The sequence below is a fragment of the Tursiops truncatus genome, chromosome 8, assembly GCF_011762595.2.
Source record: "Tursiops truncatus isolate mTurTru1 chromosome 8, mTurTru1.mat.Y, whole genome shotgun sequence".
In the NCBI taxonomy this organism is placed as follows: Eukaryota; Metazoa; Chordata; class Mammalia; order Artiodactyla; family Delphinidae; genus Tursiops; species Tursiops truncatus.
This window is the reverse complement of record NC_047041.1, coordinates 97120392-97137198: the sequence shown is the minus strand read 5'-3', so window position 1 is coordinate 97137198 and position 16807 is coordinate 97120392. Positions and strand designations below refer to the sequence as shown.

Here is a 16807-nt window from a genome sequence, read left to right as displayed (position 1 = left end):
AAGAATCATACATTGAAATCGGTTGTAAGTCTCTTATGTCTCTTTTAACCTATTGGTTCCCCCTCTATCTCTTCTTTTCCATTACAGTTTATTTGTTGAAGGATCATTTGCCCTGAAGAGTTTAGCTCAGTTTGCTTATCTCTAAAATGGTGCATAAAATTCATTATATTTGTGAGCTAGATTCTTGAGAAAGATCTGTAGAGGATTTCATTTGTAAGAAATGTTTAGATCTTTTCTTATGCCATTAAGAAATACCCATCCCCGAATATCTGAAATAAAATCTTTTTTTTAATGACCTGTAAAGTTCATTTTCCTCAGCTGAAGACTTTAGAGCTAGGCAGATTCTTAGAAATAATATAATCCAGTGTTTTGCAAAGTTGAAAAACTGCAATCTGTGGTAAGATATCCACTGGAGATCTACTAGTGGGTCTCGATCCGCAATTTAAAAAAATACTGTTGTGATACAACTGCTTTATTATGTAGACGAGGAGACAGCTTCAGAAAGGAAAGTGTCGTGCCAAGATGATCCAGAGAATCCACATGGGAATGGGGTCTGGAAGTTTTGACTTGCAGGGGCCAGGGATCAGGTAGCCCAGGATAAGCCGGGTTCTGCACTCAGTAGCAGTGTGGCCTTAAACAAGGTATTTGTCTCTTTCTTAATCTACAAAATAAGGACAATGCTATCACTTGCCTCAAAGCATGAGGATGACTAAATATATAAATATATAATTAAATATATAAGAAGTATATACAGTCCTGAGCACAATGCCTGTCCTGTGTTAATTTTATTATTAATATTAATTTCCTCAAAACAGAAAGGTAACAGTGTAATACTCACACAATAAAGTCCATTGGTTTTTCCCAAGAAAACTACGAGAGAAACAAATCTCAGCTGTTTGGATTGCAGCATCTTGCTTGACTTTGCAACATCTGTTTCCCCTCTAATCCCTTTTTTTCCCCACACCTTAAATGACAGAATACTTATACTTTGCTTGGAGAATTTTGTTATGTGCTGGGATATAAGAAAAAAAATTATCAGGATTAAGAATAAGTTTTACTGTACAGGTATGTTTTGGAAAACTGTAATGTAATTGCATATATTTTTCAATTGGGAAAAAATATGTAGCATTTACATTTTTCTAATTGGAGATCTTCATGGGTGATCCACTCTAAATAAATGATAAAAATGAATATGCTGCAATATAAAAAGTCAAATTGTACAATAAGACTATGAAATTGAATGCAACCATAGGAAATAAGAAGCAGGCTACAGTATGCAGAGGGCATTAAACATCTCCTGGTAGAATAGACCATATTCTTGAAGTCAAATAAGGAGTAAGGGAGGATGTTTGAATTTAGCCTTCTCTTAAGACCCAGGAGAAGAGGGAGATGAATGGAGGCACAGTGGGGCTATTTAAGAGGATAATTTTTCCAGAAAACGTACATATTCTATGTCATGATTCCCTTGTATCTTTTGATATAGATGCCTTGTTGGAGGAACTGGAATACTCCACCCTCCAGGAGAGTGATGAATACTCCAACACAGCTTCTCCTCCCCTGGATCAGCATTCCAGAAAGGAGAGTAACCATGCTGAGACCTCAAGTGCCCCTTCCATTCCGGATGACTCAAGTCCCTTTCCGGTAACTTTTCATTTATTGGAGTACCTTGAATATAGATATTTGAGTGCATTTCTGGAAATTAACTGTATCTTACATAAAATGATGCAAAAGGAAAATCATATATCCAAGAAAGAGAGAAGAATTACTCAATGATAAGTTAAAGGTGGTTGTTTTCAGAAAGAAGAGGAGAATGGAGAAAAATCATCATAAAAGAATAAACCTTTGAGAACTTTTTTTTTTTTTCCTGAGGGCCTGGTAACAGGCAGAGTATTCCTTAATTCACTTGGGATATTCTGATATCACCATCTGGGTATCAGAGATGCATGTTGCAGTTTGACTGGACTGGCACTCAGTAAGGCCAGAGGTCACCTGGGCAAGGCCAGGCAGCAGCTCAGCCAGATCTTCTCAGGATTTTTTAGGATAGCCACTTTCCAGCTCTTATTTTCTGCTGAATATATTAAGAAATTCAATTAGTATATCTAGAGATGACGAAGCTCTAGGGAACCATCACAAACAAACTAAACTTATAAAAGATTATGTATAAAACCCCCCCAGAAATCCAATTTATTAATTTCTGGTTAGAGTTTAAACTATCAAGTAGAACAGATACTAGTATTTGCTGATATATGTATTCCCTTCCTATGGATAAGTCTACATGCATCTACTTTATGATTAGAAGGTTACTTGATGAGAATGGATTAGTGTAAGAGGAATTAAGTAGGTGCTCTTCATAGCTGGTGTTTCTCAACTATGATATTCTGATTCATCCTTGTACACTAAAGGAAATCACTAGTAGCACAGACTTGAAATTTGAGCCTATGGGTAGGTTTCCATTTTAACTGTTCTTCCTTCCAGCTACCTACATACAGTTTTAAGGACACACAGTTATCTCTCTACTAGGGAGCTATTGTCTTCGTTCTCACTGTGAGATTATAGCCATAGATCCCTAACTGATCCCCTATCCTGACCGCCCCCCTGCAATTTATTCTCCAAAAAGCAGCCAGGATAATCCTGTAAAACTTAAATCAGATCATCTTATTCTTCTGCTCAGAACCCCAAGATGAATTCTCATCTCATTTGGAATAAAAGCCACAGTCTTTACACTGACTTTATGGGGTGACCTACGTCTTGGTTCCCTTGGAGGAGCCTGGGTTTATGCTTATTTTCTTGACATCCTGTTACTGACTTTACCTTTTACCCCAGATTTTCCATTTTTTGTGTGTGTGAAATCTTTAAAATTAGTATTTGCATTAAAGTAAACCAGCATGGATTACTAGACCTCCATTTGGTTCTTCTGGCTTCTCTCACAGTCTCATGTAGTAGCATATAAAACACACGGGCAGTGAACAGAGTTCTTATTTTATTGTAGCTGGATCTAAAAGACTAATGACCACTTGTCTCTCATTTCCTGATCTTGAGATGACAAAATCTAACTGACAGCTCCCTTTGAAGGATAATACGCAAGGTGCTGGCCGTTGAGTTCAAGCACAGCCGTTAGGGGCAGCTAACTCCTCTGGTCTCAGGTGGTGGCAGGAAAAACCTTGAGGTTTTTTTTTTTCCCCTGATGGCCACTTGGTATAGCACCACTCATGCTGTGCTGTGGTCCATGTGGTGGTCTGTGAGATGCAGGGAGCCTCTTCAGGGTCAGAAAGAAATATGGGAAATTGTGACTTAAGGTCATAGAAGTTGTGTCTAGGAAATAGAGGCTGAGCATTCTTGCCATAGAGTACAGTATAATCTAAATGTTCTTGTTAAATCAGTTTTGTCACTAATTGTATATTAAAGCTATAACTGTTAGTTTTATTATTTGGTAATGCTTTTAAATTTTGCAACAAACCAAACCAAAAACCAAACCAAACCAAAACCAAAACTGCACGTTTAATTGTCTCAAGAAACTTGGCTCAAACCAAAACCAAAACTGCACGTTTAATTGTCTCAAGAAACTTGATGATGGGACTTCCCTGGTGGTGCAGTAGTTTAGACTCTGCACTCCCAATGCAGGGGGCCTGGGTTCGACCCCTGGTCAGGGAACTAGATCCCACATGCATGCCGCAACTAAGAGCTCGCGTGCTGCAACTCAGGAGCCCATCTGCCGCAACTAAGACCCAGAGCAACCAAATTAAAAAAATAATAAAATAAAATAAAGTTGACAATGGATGTGTAATCTAAGTATTTGTTAACGTTTACCATCCACTGTGGGGGGAATAGAATTATCACTGTCCATTTGAAAACCACAGACACAACTATGGGGAAGAAGCATCAGGATCTACTTCAAAAATTAATGTCTAATTTAAGAAGAATGGGCCAGCAGATGATAATTCAATATGTGAAGCTGCAGGAGGTATGTTTACATGTCATTGAAAAGCACACCTTTCCATTTGGATCAAATTACTCTTCTAAATTAAATTTGCTCATTTTCAATTCCAAGTTTTCTTGTGCTTGTAAGTAAAGTGAATTAGTGATGATTAATTAATTGATTCCCTTTGCAAGCCATCAAATAATACCAGATTAAAAATAATAATACCAGATTAAATCAATTAGAGACCTCAATTAGAAAATTTAATTTCAAAATGGTTTAATTTTTACATCCAATTCAAAGAATCAAAGCAAAATATTTAGAAGTTCATTCTTTTGTCTAAAATGAGATTGTTAATGCCATTGTAAATTTAGTTGAAAAGTTCAAGAATGGAGATAAAATGTTGTTTTGGGCGGGTGATAATACTAATACAGATTTTGGTGGAGCAGAGCATAGTGGTAAAATCAATGTTCTTACATACTTAAAAGCCTATGGAGCAGATATGTACTTGGAATTGGTTGTGATATGCACAAAATTCATGACTGCATCCAAATAAGCTTTAGTATCCCACCAATCAAGATAGAAACTGCAATTGTTAAAATTTACAAATTATATATGTATGTATATTTGTACACAATCAGAGTATATATATAGCTCATCTACAAAACTTTTGTGACAGAAGCTCTTGTTGAATGTAAAAATATATTAGTGTGGTTGTATGTATTTTCTCTCTTCATTGCCTGTGAGCCTGAGCCTTTGAAAAACCACTTTGTAAAGCAGCCTAAATTTAGGCCACATTATGTGCAAAATCAGTTGGAAATATTTAATCAAATTATTCAATGAATGTAGCATGAAAAGTCAGCTTTTGAAGTTTTTAACAAGTTGCAATTATGTGAAACAAAGCTTACAGAAAGGAAGAAGCTCACATTTCTCCCTACAAAAGCCTGGGAGGAATTCAACAAATCAAAAGATGAGAGTTCAAATGGTTTAATTACCTAACTTGAAAATCGTGCTTTGGAAACATCTTGACTTTGATGGACCTCCTGATCTTAATTGGATAAATTTATATTCCCACCAGAATGGGATGAAATTGTGAAGGCCTGTGATTTTGCGGTATCTACATTTGATGAAGTGTTAAAAGGCATCACAAATAGAGACAAGTTAAGAGCTCTGTCCTGTAAAAATATTATTGAAGAAAGGTGGGCCGAATGGAGGCAGAAATACAGCACATGTGAAAATATTGGAGCTGAAATAATTACACATTTTAATATAAAAAATAGAATTCAGAGTATCTTCCATTTAGCAGAATCTGCTCTGAACTTATAGGTTCATCAGCATCTGGAGAGAGAGTATTTTCTCAGTTGAAACTATTATGGGCTATGGAGAAGCAGTGTTAACAATTTCAAATATACTAACCATAAAATGAAGCTTTGTAGAGGATTGCAATTTTATAAAAAATATAAAAATAAATAAGATCATATTGAAAAGAAAGACATTTTTCAGAAAAATTTTCACATCACAATGTTAAAGGCAACAATGGCTAAGCAGCCAATTAAGGTATATATAAATATATCTATATCTCAAGAATAATTATTTACTTATGCTATTTTTAAATGTTTCAATAATCAATATGAAAGGTTTAAAATTTTTTGGCTTTCATGTTCATAGCTGTGTGTCATTTAAAAATATTCTAGAAAATTTTATTTTGAATAGAATTAGTTTATTGGTTCACCAATATAATAAAATAAAATTTTTGGTCCATAAATACATATTTAAAAAAATTAATGTAATATTAATTATTTTTTAGTCCCCTCTTTCACTCTCACAGGTGTCCCAGTTTGAATAATGAATTATATGGTCACCCTACTTGCATGACTTGGCCCCTTATACTCTTTGCCCCTATCTCACTGGTTCACTCGCCTCCTATCTGTTCCATAGATGCTGCAGGGTGCTGTCTATCTGGATCATGTTACCCTTGATATCTGCATGCTTCCCTCACCCCCTATAAGCCCTTGTCCAAGTGCCCCTTTCTCAGTGAGTCCTTCCCCAACCAATATATTTATAAATGCCATCCCTCCCCCATTTCTTATCTCCTACCCTTCATTAATTTTTATTATTTTTTTATATTAATTTATTATGTTTCTCACCACCATAATGTAAGGCTCAGGAACCATTTCTGTTCCTTTGTTTTGTTTTGTTTGTTGACTCCTGCATCCCCAGCCCTGGCACATGACAGGCACTCAATAAATATTTGTTCGTGAAATAAACTACTGGCCAACTACCCTTTAGAGTCACTCATTATTTCTTCTGGTATGTTAAACTTAATTGTGTTATAGTCTTCCCCTAGACACCATCCTGTCTAGTTAAAGGGGCTTTGCTCTGACTCATTTTGTTTGTTTTATGGTTCTTTTCTAAGTACCATGACTTCTCTATGTCAGTGCTTTTAGGGCAGGGAGGGGGACACCGTATTTGTTCACATGCCAGCTACTGTGCTTAGAATTTGACCTTTCTCTGTGGGATGACTGGTACTCCTCTGCCTTGTGAAAGGAGATTTCAGAGATAGGCTAGTTATCGTCCCCTTTAGAAGCTAAAAACATCTTCTAACTCTGGGTGTAGATAAGTACCAACATTTTTTTTTTATTTAAAGAATTATTTTATTGAGGTATAGTTGATTTACAATGTTGTGTTAATTTCTGCTGTACAGCAAAGTGATTCAGTTATACATATATATACGTATTCTTTTTTGTATTCTTTTCCATTATGGTTTATCACAGTATATATATTTATTTATTTATTTATTTATTTATTTTTTTGTGGTACGCGGGCCTCTCACTGTTGTGGCCTCTCCCTGTTGTGGCCTCTCCCGTTGCTCCGGACGCGCAGACCTAGCGGCCATGGCTCACGGGCCTAGCTGCTCCACGACATGTGGGATCTTCCCGGACCGGGGCACGAACCCATGTCCCCTGCATCGGCAGGCAGACTCTCAACCACTGCGCCACCAGGGAAGCCCCACAGTATATTTTTTTTAACATCTTTATTGGAGTATAATTGCTTTACAGTGGTGTGTTAGTATCACAGGGTATTGAATATAGTTCTCTGTGCTATACAGTAGGACCTTGTTGTTTATCCAGCATCCAACAGAAATTCATTCTTTCTTCTCTTTCACTTATATGTCTTAGGTGCAGCTCGTGTATGCTACCAAAATCCAGGAGCCCCATGTCCACAGGTATTTTTTTAATTAAATATTAAAAAAATTAAGTTTATTAGATAATTGTTATCACCTGTGTTTGGACCATAGTTTGCTTTGTAGGTGTTTATTATTAGAATTCCTACTACCCTCCCCCTCTTTACATGATCTGTGAGCGGAGGTGGATTTCTGCCCAGCTGACTTGGCACTTTCTCAAGGAGCCTGGCTTTTAGATGGGTTGTCCAGGCTGGTGGGCTCTGCTATTTCCTTTACCACCTGAAAAAGTGTAAATAGTCCAAGTCACCACAGATGTTTCGGCCCAACCATTTCAGATATCATGCTTCAGTTCACAAAAGAGAAAACACCTAAAGAAATTTCAGCAGGATGCCGACAAAATCAGACCTAGGATCAGGGCTGCACTAAAACAGTGTGTCTCCATGGAAGATTAATGAATATATACTTCTTTCCATATTTGCTCAAAATGTATTTAGTGATGGAGGGATTTCCTTTTAATAAAAGTTACATATTGAAACAGATCCACTTACTAAATTATCTCTTCTGGCCAAAGCAGAATTGACAGTCTAAAAAAATTAAAAGGCCACTTTTCCTGTCTCTCTTCAGTTATAGCTTGCAATTTTTTTAAAAAAGTGAGACAGCATTCTAGGAAACAAAGGGTTGAAAATGTAGATAGTAAAGGTCCATGCTTGGTGAAGAGTACTACACCACATATTACTTGGTTTCAGAATTGCAACCAATAGTGCACACACGGTGTAAAAATAAGGGAAGGACCTGTGCTATCTTTTGAAGTCTTTTTACAACTCCCCACTTTAAGTCACTTTCTACTTTGATGGGAGTGAAGCCAGTTTACTAATACATATGCCAGCTTATTCCAGTTCTAGGAAGCTGCCTGGTGGGCGTGTCTCATAGGTCTTCATGTCTCTCCCCCTTGTAAAAAAATGAAAACAAAGCAAAACAACAACAACAACAAAACAGTACCTGGTACAAAATAGGCTCTCAGTTAATATTGATTTTTTTTTAAATTGAGAAAACCAAGACTTTAATGGAAATACTAATAAACACAGGAACGTATACGATGAGAACCAGCCCAACCAACAGCCATTTTCCTATATATCTGGCATTGTGATCAGTTGATGGCATGCCAATGGTAACTTATTGACACCCCCTCCTCTGTAGTACAAATCTGTGATCTATTTCCCATCAGACCCCTTTCTCCCTCTTCTCTTGCTCTGCTCTGTACTCCAGGGGAGCTGAACCCTGCAGGTTGGGTTTTTCAGGCTCCAGGGTCTGTAGGCTTTTACTGGTTTCAACCAATGGGAGGCACTGTGGAGAGACTGGAGGGTGAAAGGCAGGGAAATTTAGGGCCTTTGCTCCCCCAATCTCTCTCTCCACAGTGTCTCTGTCAGCAGTTTTATCTACTTTTATGGCTTCAGCTGGAGAAAAACAGGTCTGCGGTGGTTCCAGTTTATGCCTGTTAACCTGGGCTCCTGGGCTCTGGTAACTTTGCCTCTTTGCTTTGTCCCTTTGGCCTCATGGCTTCCTGCTGTAGCTAATCTCTGGGTTCCCTCAATTTTTCTGTTTGCTTCTTAGCTCTCCCATCACCTGTGTAATCAAATTTCTGGATTAACTTCCTTCTTCTTACTCCTAGTGTTTGTATTTTCCTGAGTGGACCTTGATCGATGTACTTAACCATTACTGAATGATACTTATTGTGTAGATCTGAGTGGGAGAGTGATATGAAATCCAGGTGGCCTAGTAAATATGTAATGGACTGATGCAAACCCGAGGCTGGTATAATTCAGAGCCAGCAAGGCTCACGTGTACAGATGAAGCATGAGACACAGAAACAAGATTCCTGCATTGTTTCCAGCATTTCCTCTGGCTTGCTTAAATTAACCAAACATTAGTTTCAACTTTAAAAGTATCAATACCTTGAAATACTAGTCATGAATATAACAATATGATAGTATTTAGAAATGTATCTTTTATATGAACAGAAAGAATTTTGGTAAGAATAGGGAGGGAGACTTCATAAAAATATTGCAGAGGAATGAATGGGGAAAAAAATTGAAGCCCCTCAGTTGAGAAGTCTGGATTTTTTTAAACGCATCTCTTGTATTTGTATTATTAAAACCTCTGAGTAATGAAGTTGTTGCTGATGGCATGCTAAGCGCCTGTATCATCTTCAATAGGTCTGGGGACAAATCAAAGGAGCTCTGATTTGAGGTTTCTCTCTTTTCACAAACATTTCCTGTAGTGAGGCAAACATCAACTCTTCAAGGTCTCTTATTTCTTATTTAGAAGTTTATATTGTTGACTCAATTACTCTTAGGGTATTTTGGCAATGATCTGTTTCTCTTTATACACTGCACTAGGAGTCTAGTTAGAAACCAGTAAGAGTTCTTTCAATAAGCACAAGTATACCCCACCTGTGAGATGGACAGGTTTTTATGATCATACAGACCCATATAAGAAACTACATTTATTCTACACTGGGGCACAGGGCAGAAGAATGTGTTCCCAGTCCTGCTGCCTTTTGTATTTCTAAGACACATGCCTGTGGCGGCAATTACTAAGGGATTATGCCTGAAAAGAGTTGTGAGAGAGAGCTCCTCTGTACTTTGTTGGAAGCCTCCAAGAACTAAATCAGTCACTTGTAATCAGTCATCTGACCATTTTTGTTCTTAGATTAAACACCCCTACTCCAAAAAAACAAAAAAACAACCCAAACTTATGTGGGGCAGGAGGCCATGTTGTACCTAAAAGGCAAAGTCTTTTAAGAAGGGAAGAGATCCACTTCCTCCTAAATTTTCCTTGTTAAATGCTCAAACTGAGTCAGTAGCAGGACATGTTGTACCCAAGAGATAGTCTTTTTTTCTTAAGAGAGGAAGATAAGCATCTTCCTTCTAATTTTTCCCTAGCTGATAAATACATAAAAATAAGTAAAATAGTAAGACTTTGTTGTCATTTTTGAAAATATATTTAGTGAAAGACGTAGAATATTTGGTTTTATTTGTTGCTTTGTGTGTGTGTGTGTGTGTGTGTGTGTGTGTGTGTGTGTGTGTGTCTCTGTCACACACACACACAGTTTGGTGGGTTGTTAGCTAAGCTTCTTGGTTAATGTTGATTGCAAACATTATTCCAGAGTCAGTTACCTATATAACCCAGTGATTCCACTTCTCAGAGTGTACTCTATGGAAATAAATATCAAATATTTATGTAGCAGTGTTGATTATAACAGTGAAAATCAGAAGCAATCTAGGTGTCTAACAATAAGTGATTGATTTAATAAATTATGACACATTATGCATTTGGAAACTATATAGCCTTTATATATCATTTAAAAAGATAATTTAGTGATAGAAAACACAAGCTTCACAGTCTGCAGGCCCAAACTCTGTTATTTGCCATCTGTATTGGGTAGAGCAAAGTTTTTAACTTCTCTAGGCCCCAGTTTTTTCATCTGGGAGTGATAAAACTTACCTTTAAGGTTTTTATGAGGATTTAAAGAGAACATGTGTAAAACCCTTTACAGAGTGCCTGGTGTAGTATACACACTCAATAAATGTTAACTATTACGTTTGCAAAGATAAGAATGTGCATAAGGATATGGAAAAATGTTAACTTTAAAACATGGAAAAAACAGTAATATTCAAATTTTCTAAAATCATACACAATCACAAAAGAGTATAAAAGTATAAGCCAGTATGGGGAGGGGGAAGGGTAAACTGTGACAAAGCGAGAGAGAGGCATGGACATATATACACTACCAAACATAAGGTAGATAGCTAGTGGGAAGCAGCCGCATAGCACAGGGAGATCAGCTCGGTGCTTTGTGACCGCCTGGAGGGGTGGGATAGGGAGGGTGGGAGGGAGGGAGACGCAAGAGGGAAGAGATATGGGAACATATGTATATATATAACTGATTCATTTTGTTGTGAAGCTGAAACTAACATACCATTGTAAAGCAATTATACTCCAATAAAGATGTTAAAATGAAAAAATAAATAAATAAATAAATAAAATAAAAAAGTATAAGCCAGCATGTCTAGAGAATTAACTGCCTCTCAAAAGGCAGATTATGTGTGGTTTAGTTTTTTCTTTGTATTCCTCTGCAGTTTTAAAATGTTCTACATTTAACATATTAATTTTATATTTAAAAATAATTTTAGTAGGACTCACAACAGTGTAACTGTATTAATGTAGTATATGGAAGGTTGTTTATGGAATCGTTATTTATGAATGTGTGCATGTGTGTATAACTAAGATACACGTGAGAATTGTACTGCTGATGCCCCATCTGCCACCCCTACCACCTCACCTGTTTTCATCATTGTTTCTTTTCTAGTATAGAGGACCTTTGTTTTGAAAATACAACTTCATGTACACAATTATTTTATAAACTCACATATATAAAAAGTCAGAGAGGTATCTTCTGCTTAATATTGCTGTAAACCTAAAACTGCCCTAAAAAATAGTCTTTAAAAAAAGTCAAAGAAGGGACTTCCCCGGTGGTCCAGTGATTAGGACTCTGTGCTTTCACTGCTGGGCCCGCGTTCAATCCCTGGTTGGGGAACTAAGATCCCGCAAGCCACACTGGCACCACCAAAAAAAAAATAGTCAAAGAAATGTGAGATATACAGGGTAAGATGTGAGACCACCTCCAGTAGAGTCTTTCCTCCCACCACCTAATTACCAGCTCCTTAGGTAACTGTGCCGGTAGGTATGTCTTCTTACAGACCTTTGTGTATGCATATTCATACTTATGTATCTGTGCTTTTAAAATTACATAAATGGAAGGATATTTTTCATACTGTTCCGGGCCTTGCTTTTTTAAGTTAACAATATAAATTAGAAGTCTTCCTTAGTTCATAAAATTCTATGTCGGCATTCTTTTTAGCACCTGCAGGGTTATTCTATAGCATGGGTGGACCATAATTTATTTGACTGTATTTTCATTTAGTTTAGTTTCAATTTGCTCATAAAAACTATTCTGTTTTTGTGTTTTAAGGAATGTTCTCGTACTTATATCTTTATAGATATGTCCAATTTTTCTGTAGGATAGAGTCTTAGAAGTGAAATTGCTGCATCCAAGGGTATATGCATTTGAAATATTGATAGATGCTGCGTTGCAAAGGGTTTTATAATTTATAATAATTTATGTAGCTACCTATAATATATGTAAATATATCTGTGTAGATATAACCCTGACTTTTGCCAACACTGCATATTGTCAATCTTTCAAAACTTTGATTCATGGGGAAAAAATGGTATCTCACCATTTAATTTCCATATTAAAGATTGAGATTGAGTATATTTTTATGTAGTAAACATTCAAATTTCTTTTTCTGAAACTTACTTTTTAAAAAATCCTTAGCTCAGGTTTCTCTTGGGTTATATTTTTACTATTGATTAATCAACTTTTAAATATTTGAATATTGTTTATGTTTTAAATATTTATTCATGTTAAACTTTTTAATACTATCTTTATCAATGTGTTTTCTTTTTTGACATCACTTCAGTTTTATGCCTTTCTTAGGAAAGTCTTTATCACTCCAAATTATTAAAAAATCCTCCATTTTCTTCTAGTATTTTTGTTTAAACATTTATATCTTGAATTCATTAAAAACACATTTGTGTGTACAGTGTGTTAGGGATCTAAATTTATTGTGTTCCAAATAGGTTATCATGTACCTTGATTCTAATAGTCTGTTTCTGATTATTTGAAATGCCATGTTTACCACATGCAAAGTGCTCATAGGTACCAGAGTCTGTTTCTGGGTTTTCTAGTCTACCCTACTTTTGATCTACTTGTCTGTTTCTTTACCAACATCACACAAATTAAATTATTATCACTCTATAGGATACCGCATCTACTGGGACAAGTTATCCCTGTTTGTTTTGGTTTTTTTTTCCCTTCAAAATTGCCTTGAGTGTTCTCGCTTGTATTGAATTTTAGCATCAGCCTATGAACTTGAATAATTTGGTTATAATTTTTGTATGGATTACATTGAATTTATAGTTTAATTGGGAGAAACTGACATCATATTATGCATCTTTATTTAGGTAAGTCTTCTTTTTAGTGATTTTTCTTCATAGAAATCTTACACATTTCTTGTTAGATTTATTCTTTAATACTTAATATATTTTTTTCTTAGTGTTGTGAACACATTTTTCTCCTCATTGGATTTTCAAATCAGTTACCCCTGGTCTATAGGAAAGACACTAATTATTTCATTTTATTCTTGTATCTTGTAGCCATCCTGATTTTTAAAAATTCATTATAATAGTTGTTATATCATTTATCTCTCATTTTCTAGGAATATTATTATATATTTAAAAAGAGTGAGAGTGCTTTACATTTTTCTTTAAAATATATAAAACTCTTATTTTTACTTTTAAATGCATTTGCTAATGCACTCTGGAATAATATTGGAGACTAGCAATGACAGTAGGAGCCTTGTCCTCCTCTTCCCTTAATTAGAAATGTGTTTAGTATTTGACTATTAAATATGAGGCTTGTTATAGATTTTTATAGACATATTTTGTCAGGTTATGGAATTTTTCTTCTTCTCCTCGATCTTCAGCAATAGGAATGGTGGTTAAATTTGTTTTCAATTGCTTTTCAGTACGTCTCAATGTGTTTATAAAGATTTTCTCTTTCTCTGTTAGTATAGTGAATTATAATAATCCTTTTTGTAATGTTGAACCATTCTTGGATGACTGGTGTGCACACTACCACACACACACACGTACACCATTCTGTCTTTGGTTTTAGTACCAAGTTTCTGAGATATTCATTGAACCTATTGGGTGATTTTTCCATATTTTATTATGTACTTGGTAATTTATACAACGCTCCCAAAAAGCTGTTAGTTTTTTTGGCTTGTTTTCTGTTTAATTGATTTATGCTTTTATTCCTTCTGTTTAATTATTATTTTATTTTTTATTTTTTGCGAGTCTTGGGTTGGATGTTTCATTTGCTTCTGGTCTTTTTTATTTTTCAATATTGCACCTAAGTCTATTTATATTTTTCCTTTCAATAACATTTTGCTTTCAACTCTGAAGAGCATGTGTGATTTTATAGCTATTTCTAAATAGTTTGAAAATTGTTAATTTTTTCTTTCTCCCAAGAATTACTTAGAATTACTTTATTTTTACTTAAGTAGATAGAATATGGTCTGTATGATTTACTTCTTAGAATTTATTAGACTCTATTTTGTGTCCTCACATGTGGTTCATTTTACTAATGATTATGCAGGTATTTGAATAAAAATCTGTTTACTGTTTCTGGGGCCCATGGACCAATGTCTTCTCTGTATTTATTTATTTTTATGTATTTTATATATTATATAAATGTTATTATATGTTATATAAATATATATTAAACATATAAATATATAGTATGTATATTATATATTTATTTTTTGTCTTTCACTTGACAGTAACTGAAAGAAGATATACTTTATAATTTTATTTTATTTTATTTTATTATTATTTTTTGCAGTACACGGGCCTCTCACTGTTGTGGCCTCTCCTGCTGCAGAGCACAGGCTCCAGACACGCAGGCTCAGCGGCCATGGCTCACGGGCCCAGCCGCTCCGCGGCATGTGGGATCTTCCCGGACCAGGGCACGAACCCACGTCCCCTGCATCGGCAGGTGGACTCTCAACCATTGTGCCACCAGGGAAGCCCTATAATTTTAAAAAGAATGCTGTTAAAATAAAATATACACATTGGACCGTGGTCTTCAAACTCTTTTCAGAGGCTGCTTTTTTCCTGGTCGTTGGGGGAGAATGGCCACCCAGCTATAGGTCCGGCACTTTTCTTCATGCACTTGAGAACAATAGGCAGTTTTTGAGACGACCAGAGGGAGACATGGAGACAAAGGCAGGGAGACCTTGTTCAGATGTTTAGTACCTAGTTTTGAAAAATAGTCTCTGTCTCTAGTTTTAGTCATATCTAAGGGGTTAATAGTTAAAACTGCATTTTCTGGTATTTTATACATGGCCTAACATTTATTTGAGTTTGATGTGTTGGTATGATTTTTTGTTTTCTCCCTATAGTGAGGTCCAGGAGCCAAAGGAATCACCACCACCTCCTAAAACCTCAGCAGCTGTGCAGTTGGAGGAGCTGATGGCCCACCTGTGTGAAATGCAGACCCAGGTGAGCACAGTCCCTGCGATACAGCCTTCAGGGTCTTATCTCTGTGAACTCAGCTCTGCATTCCCCCTTGAGAAACTCTCCTAAGTCATTATTTATTTTGCCATACTAAATTTAATTCAATGGATGAACTCAAATTTGTACTATGTATTTTTTTTAAACTGAAGTATACTTGATTTACAATATGTTGTATTAGTTTCAGGGGTACAGCAAAGTGATTCAGTTGTGTGTGTGTGTGTGTGTGTGTGTGTGTGTGTATGTATATATAACTGATTCTTTTCCCTTATAGGTTATTACAAAATATTGAGTATAGTTCCCTGTGCTATCCAGCAGGTCCTTGTTGGTTATCTGTTTTATATATAGTAGTGTGTATATGTTAATCCCAAACTCCTAATTTACCCCCCTTTACCCCTTTACCCCTTTGGTATCCATAAGTTTGCTTTTTATGTCTGTGGGTCCATTTCTGTTTTGTATATAAGTTCATTTGTATCCGGTTTTTTTTTTTTTTTGCGGTACGCGGGCCTCTCACTGTTGTGGCCTCTCCCGTTGCGGAGCACAGGCTCCGGACGCGCAGGCTCAGCGGCCATGGCTCACGGGCCCAGCCGCTGCGCGGCATGTGGGATCTTCCCGGACCGGGGCACGAACCCGTGTCCCTGCATCGGCAGGCGGACTCTCAACCTCTGCACCACCAGGGCAGCCCTGTATCAGTTTTTTTAAGGTGTATTATCTGGACAAAAGATACTGTGATATGGGTTCTGATCTCAAGGGGCTTGGAGTGTGCTTGGTAAAATGAGGCATAAGACTCTGTGACACCTATAGAATAAAAGAAAGATCGTTTGCCACTAAAGCTGGATAAAGTGTGGCAGGGCTGTTAAAGAGAACCCCCTGAGCGGGATGGAGGAGACCCGTGGGAAAGCTGGGTCAGGGCAAGGGAGAGCAAAGTGTGGCTTTGACAGTAGGAAGGATGAGTCCTAAACTCATACTGAGATAAAATCTGCCCCTTTGTTCTAGTCTCCAGAGCATGGGTGGCAAGCTCACTGACCTGGCAGGGAATGGAACTGACATAAATGGGCCTAAGAATTCATTAAGGGAATCATCATCTAGAATTCATTCTTTTTTAAAACTATTTTATGTTGGAGTATAGTTGATTAACAGTGTTGTGTTAGTTTCAGGTGTACAACAAAGTGATTCACTTATACATATACAGGTATATATTCCTTTTCAAATTCTTTTCCCATTTAGGTTATTACAAAATATTGAGCTAGAATTCTTAAGGTAGAGAATCCATCCATTCTGAATTGGTTGGGGATATGATATGCACCCATGAAATGACTATGAAATAATTTCAGGGCAGTGTATAAAAATGTGTGTGATTGGAAGGGCAGGAAGCTTATCTCTGTGGCTCACCTTTGGACTTCCAATGCCCAGCACTGTTCCTGATACATTATGAATAATGCGTACTTATTAGAGGGACAAATGAATGAATATCAGAAACAAGGTTTCTTTAATGTCTGCAGTAAAGC

General features: G+C 36.4%; 1 protein-coding gene across 7 annotated transcripts in view; it reads left to right on the top strand.

The window, feature by feature from the left end:
• LPXN (leupaxin) overlaps window positions 1–16807 on the top strand; it is a 43815-nt gene that overhangs the window by 7785 nt on the left and 19223 nt on the right. For 4 of the 7 annotated variants that reach the window (XM_033860731.1, XM_073808988.1, XM_033860732.2 and 1 more), the window contains 3 exons: window positions 1484–1641; window positions 7096–7142; window positions 15188–15287. In XM_033860731.1, coding sequence (XP_033716622.1) covers window positions 1484–1641; window positions 7096–7142; window positions 15188–15287 — 305 coding nt within the window. The remainder of the gene's footprint in view (window positions 1–1483; window positions 1642–7095; window positions 7143–15187; window positions 15288–16807) is intronic. The other 3 variants (XM_033860733.1, XM_073808989.1, XM_019948385.3) reach the window with 1 other exon arrangement.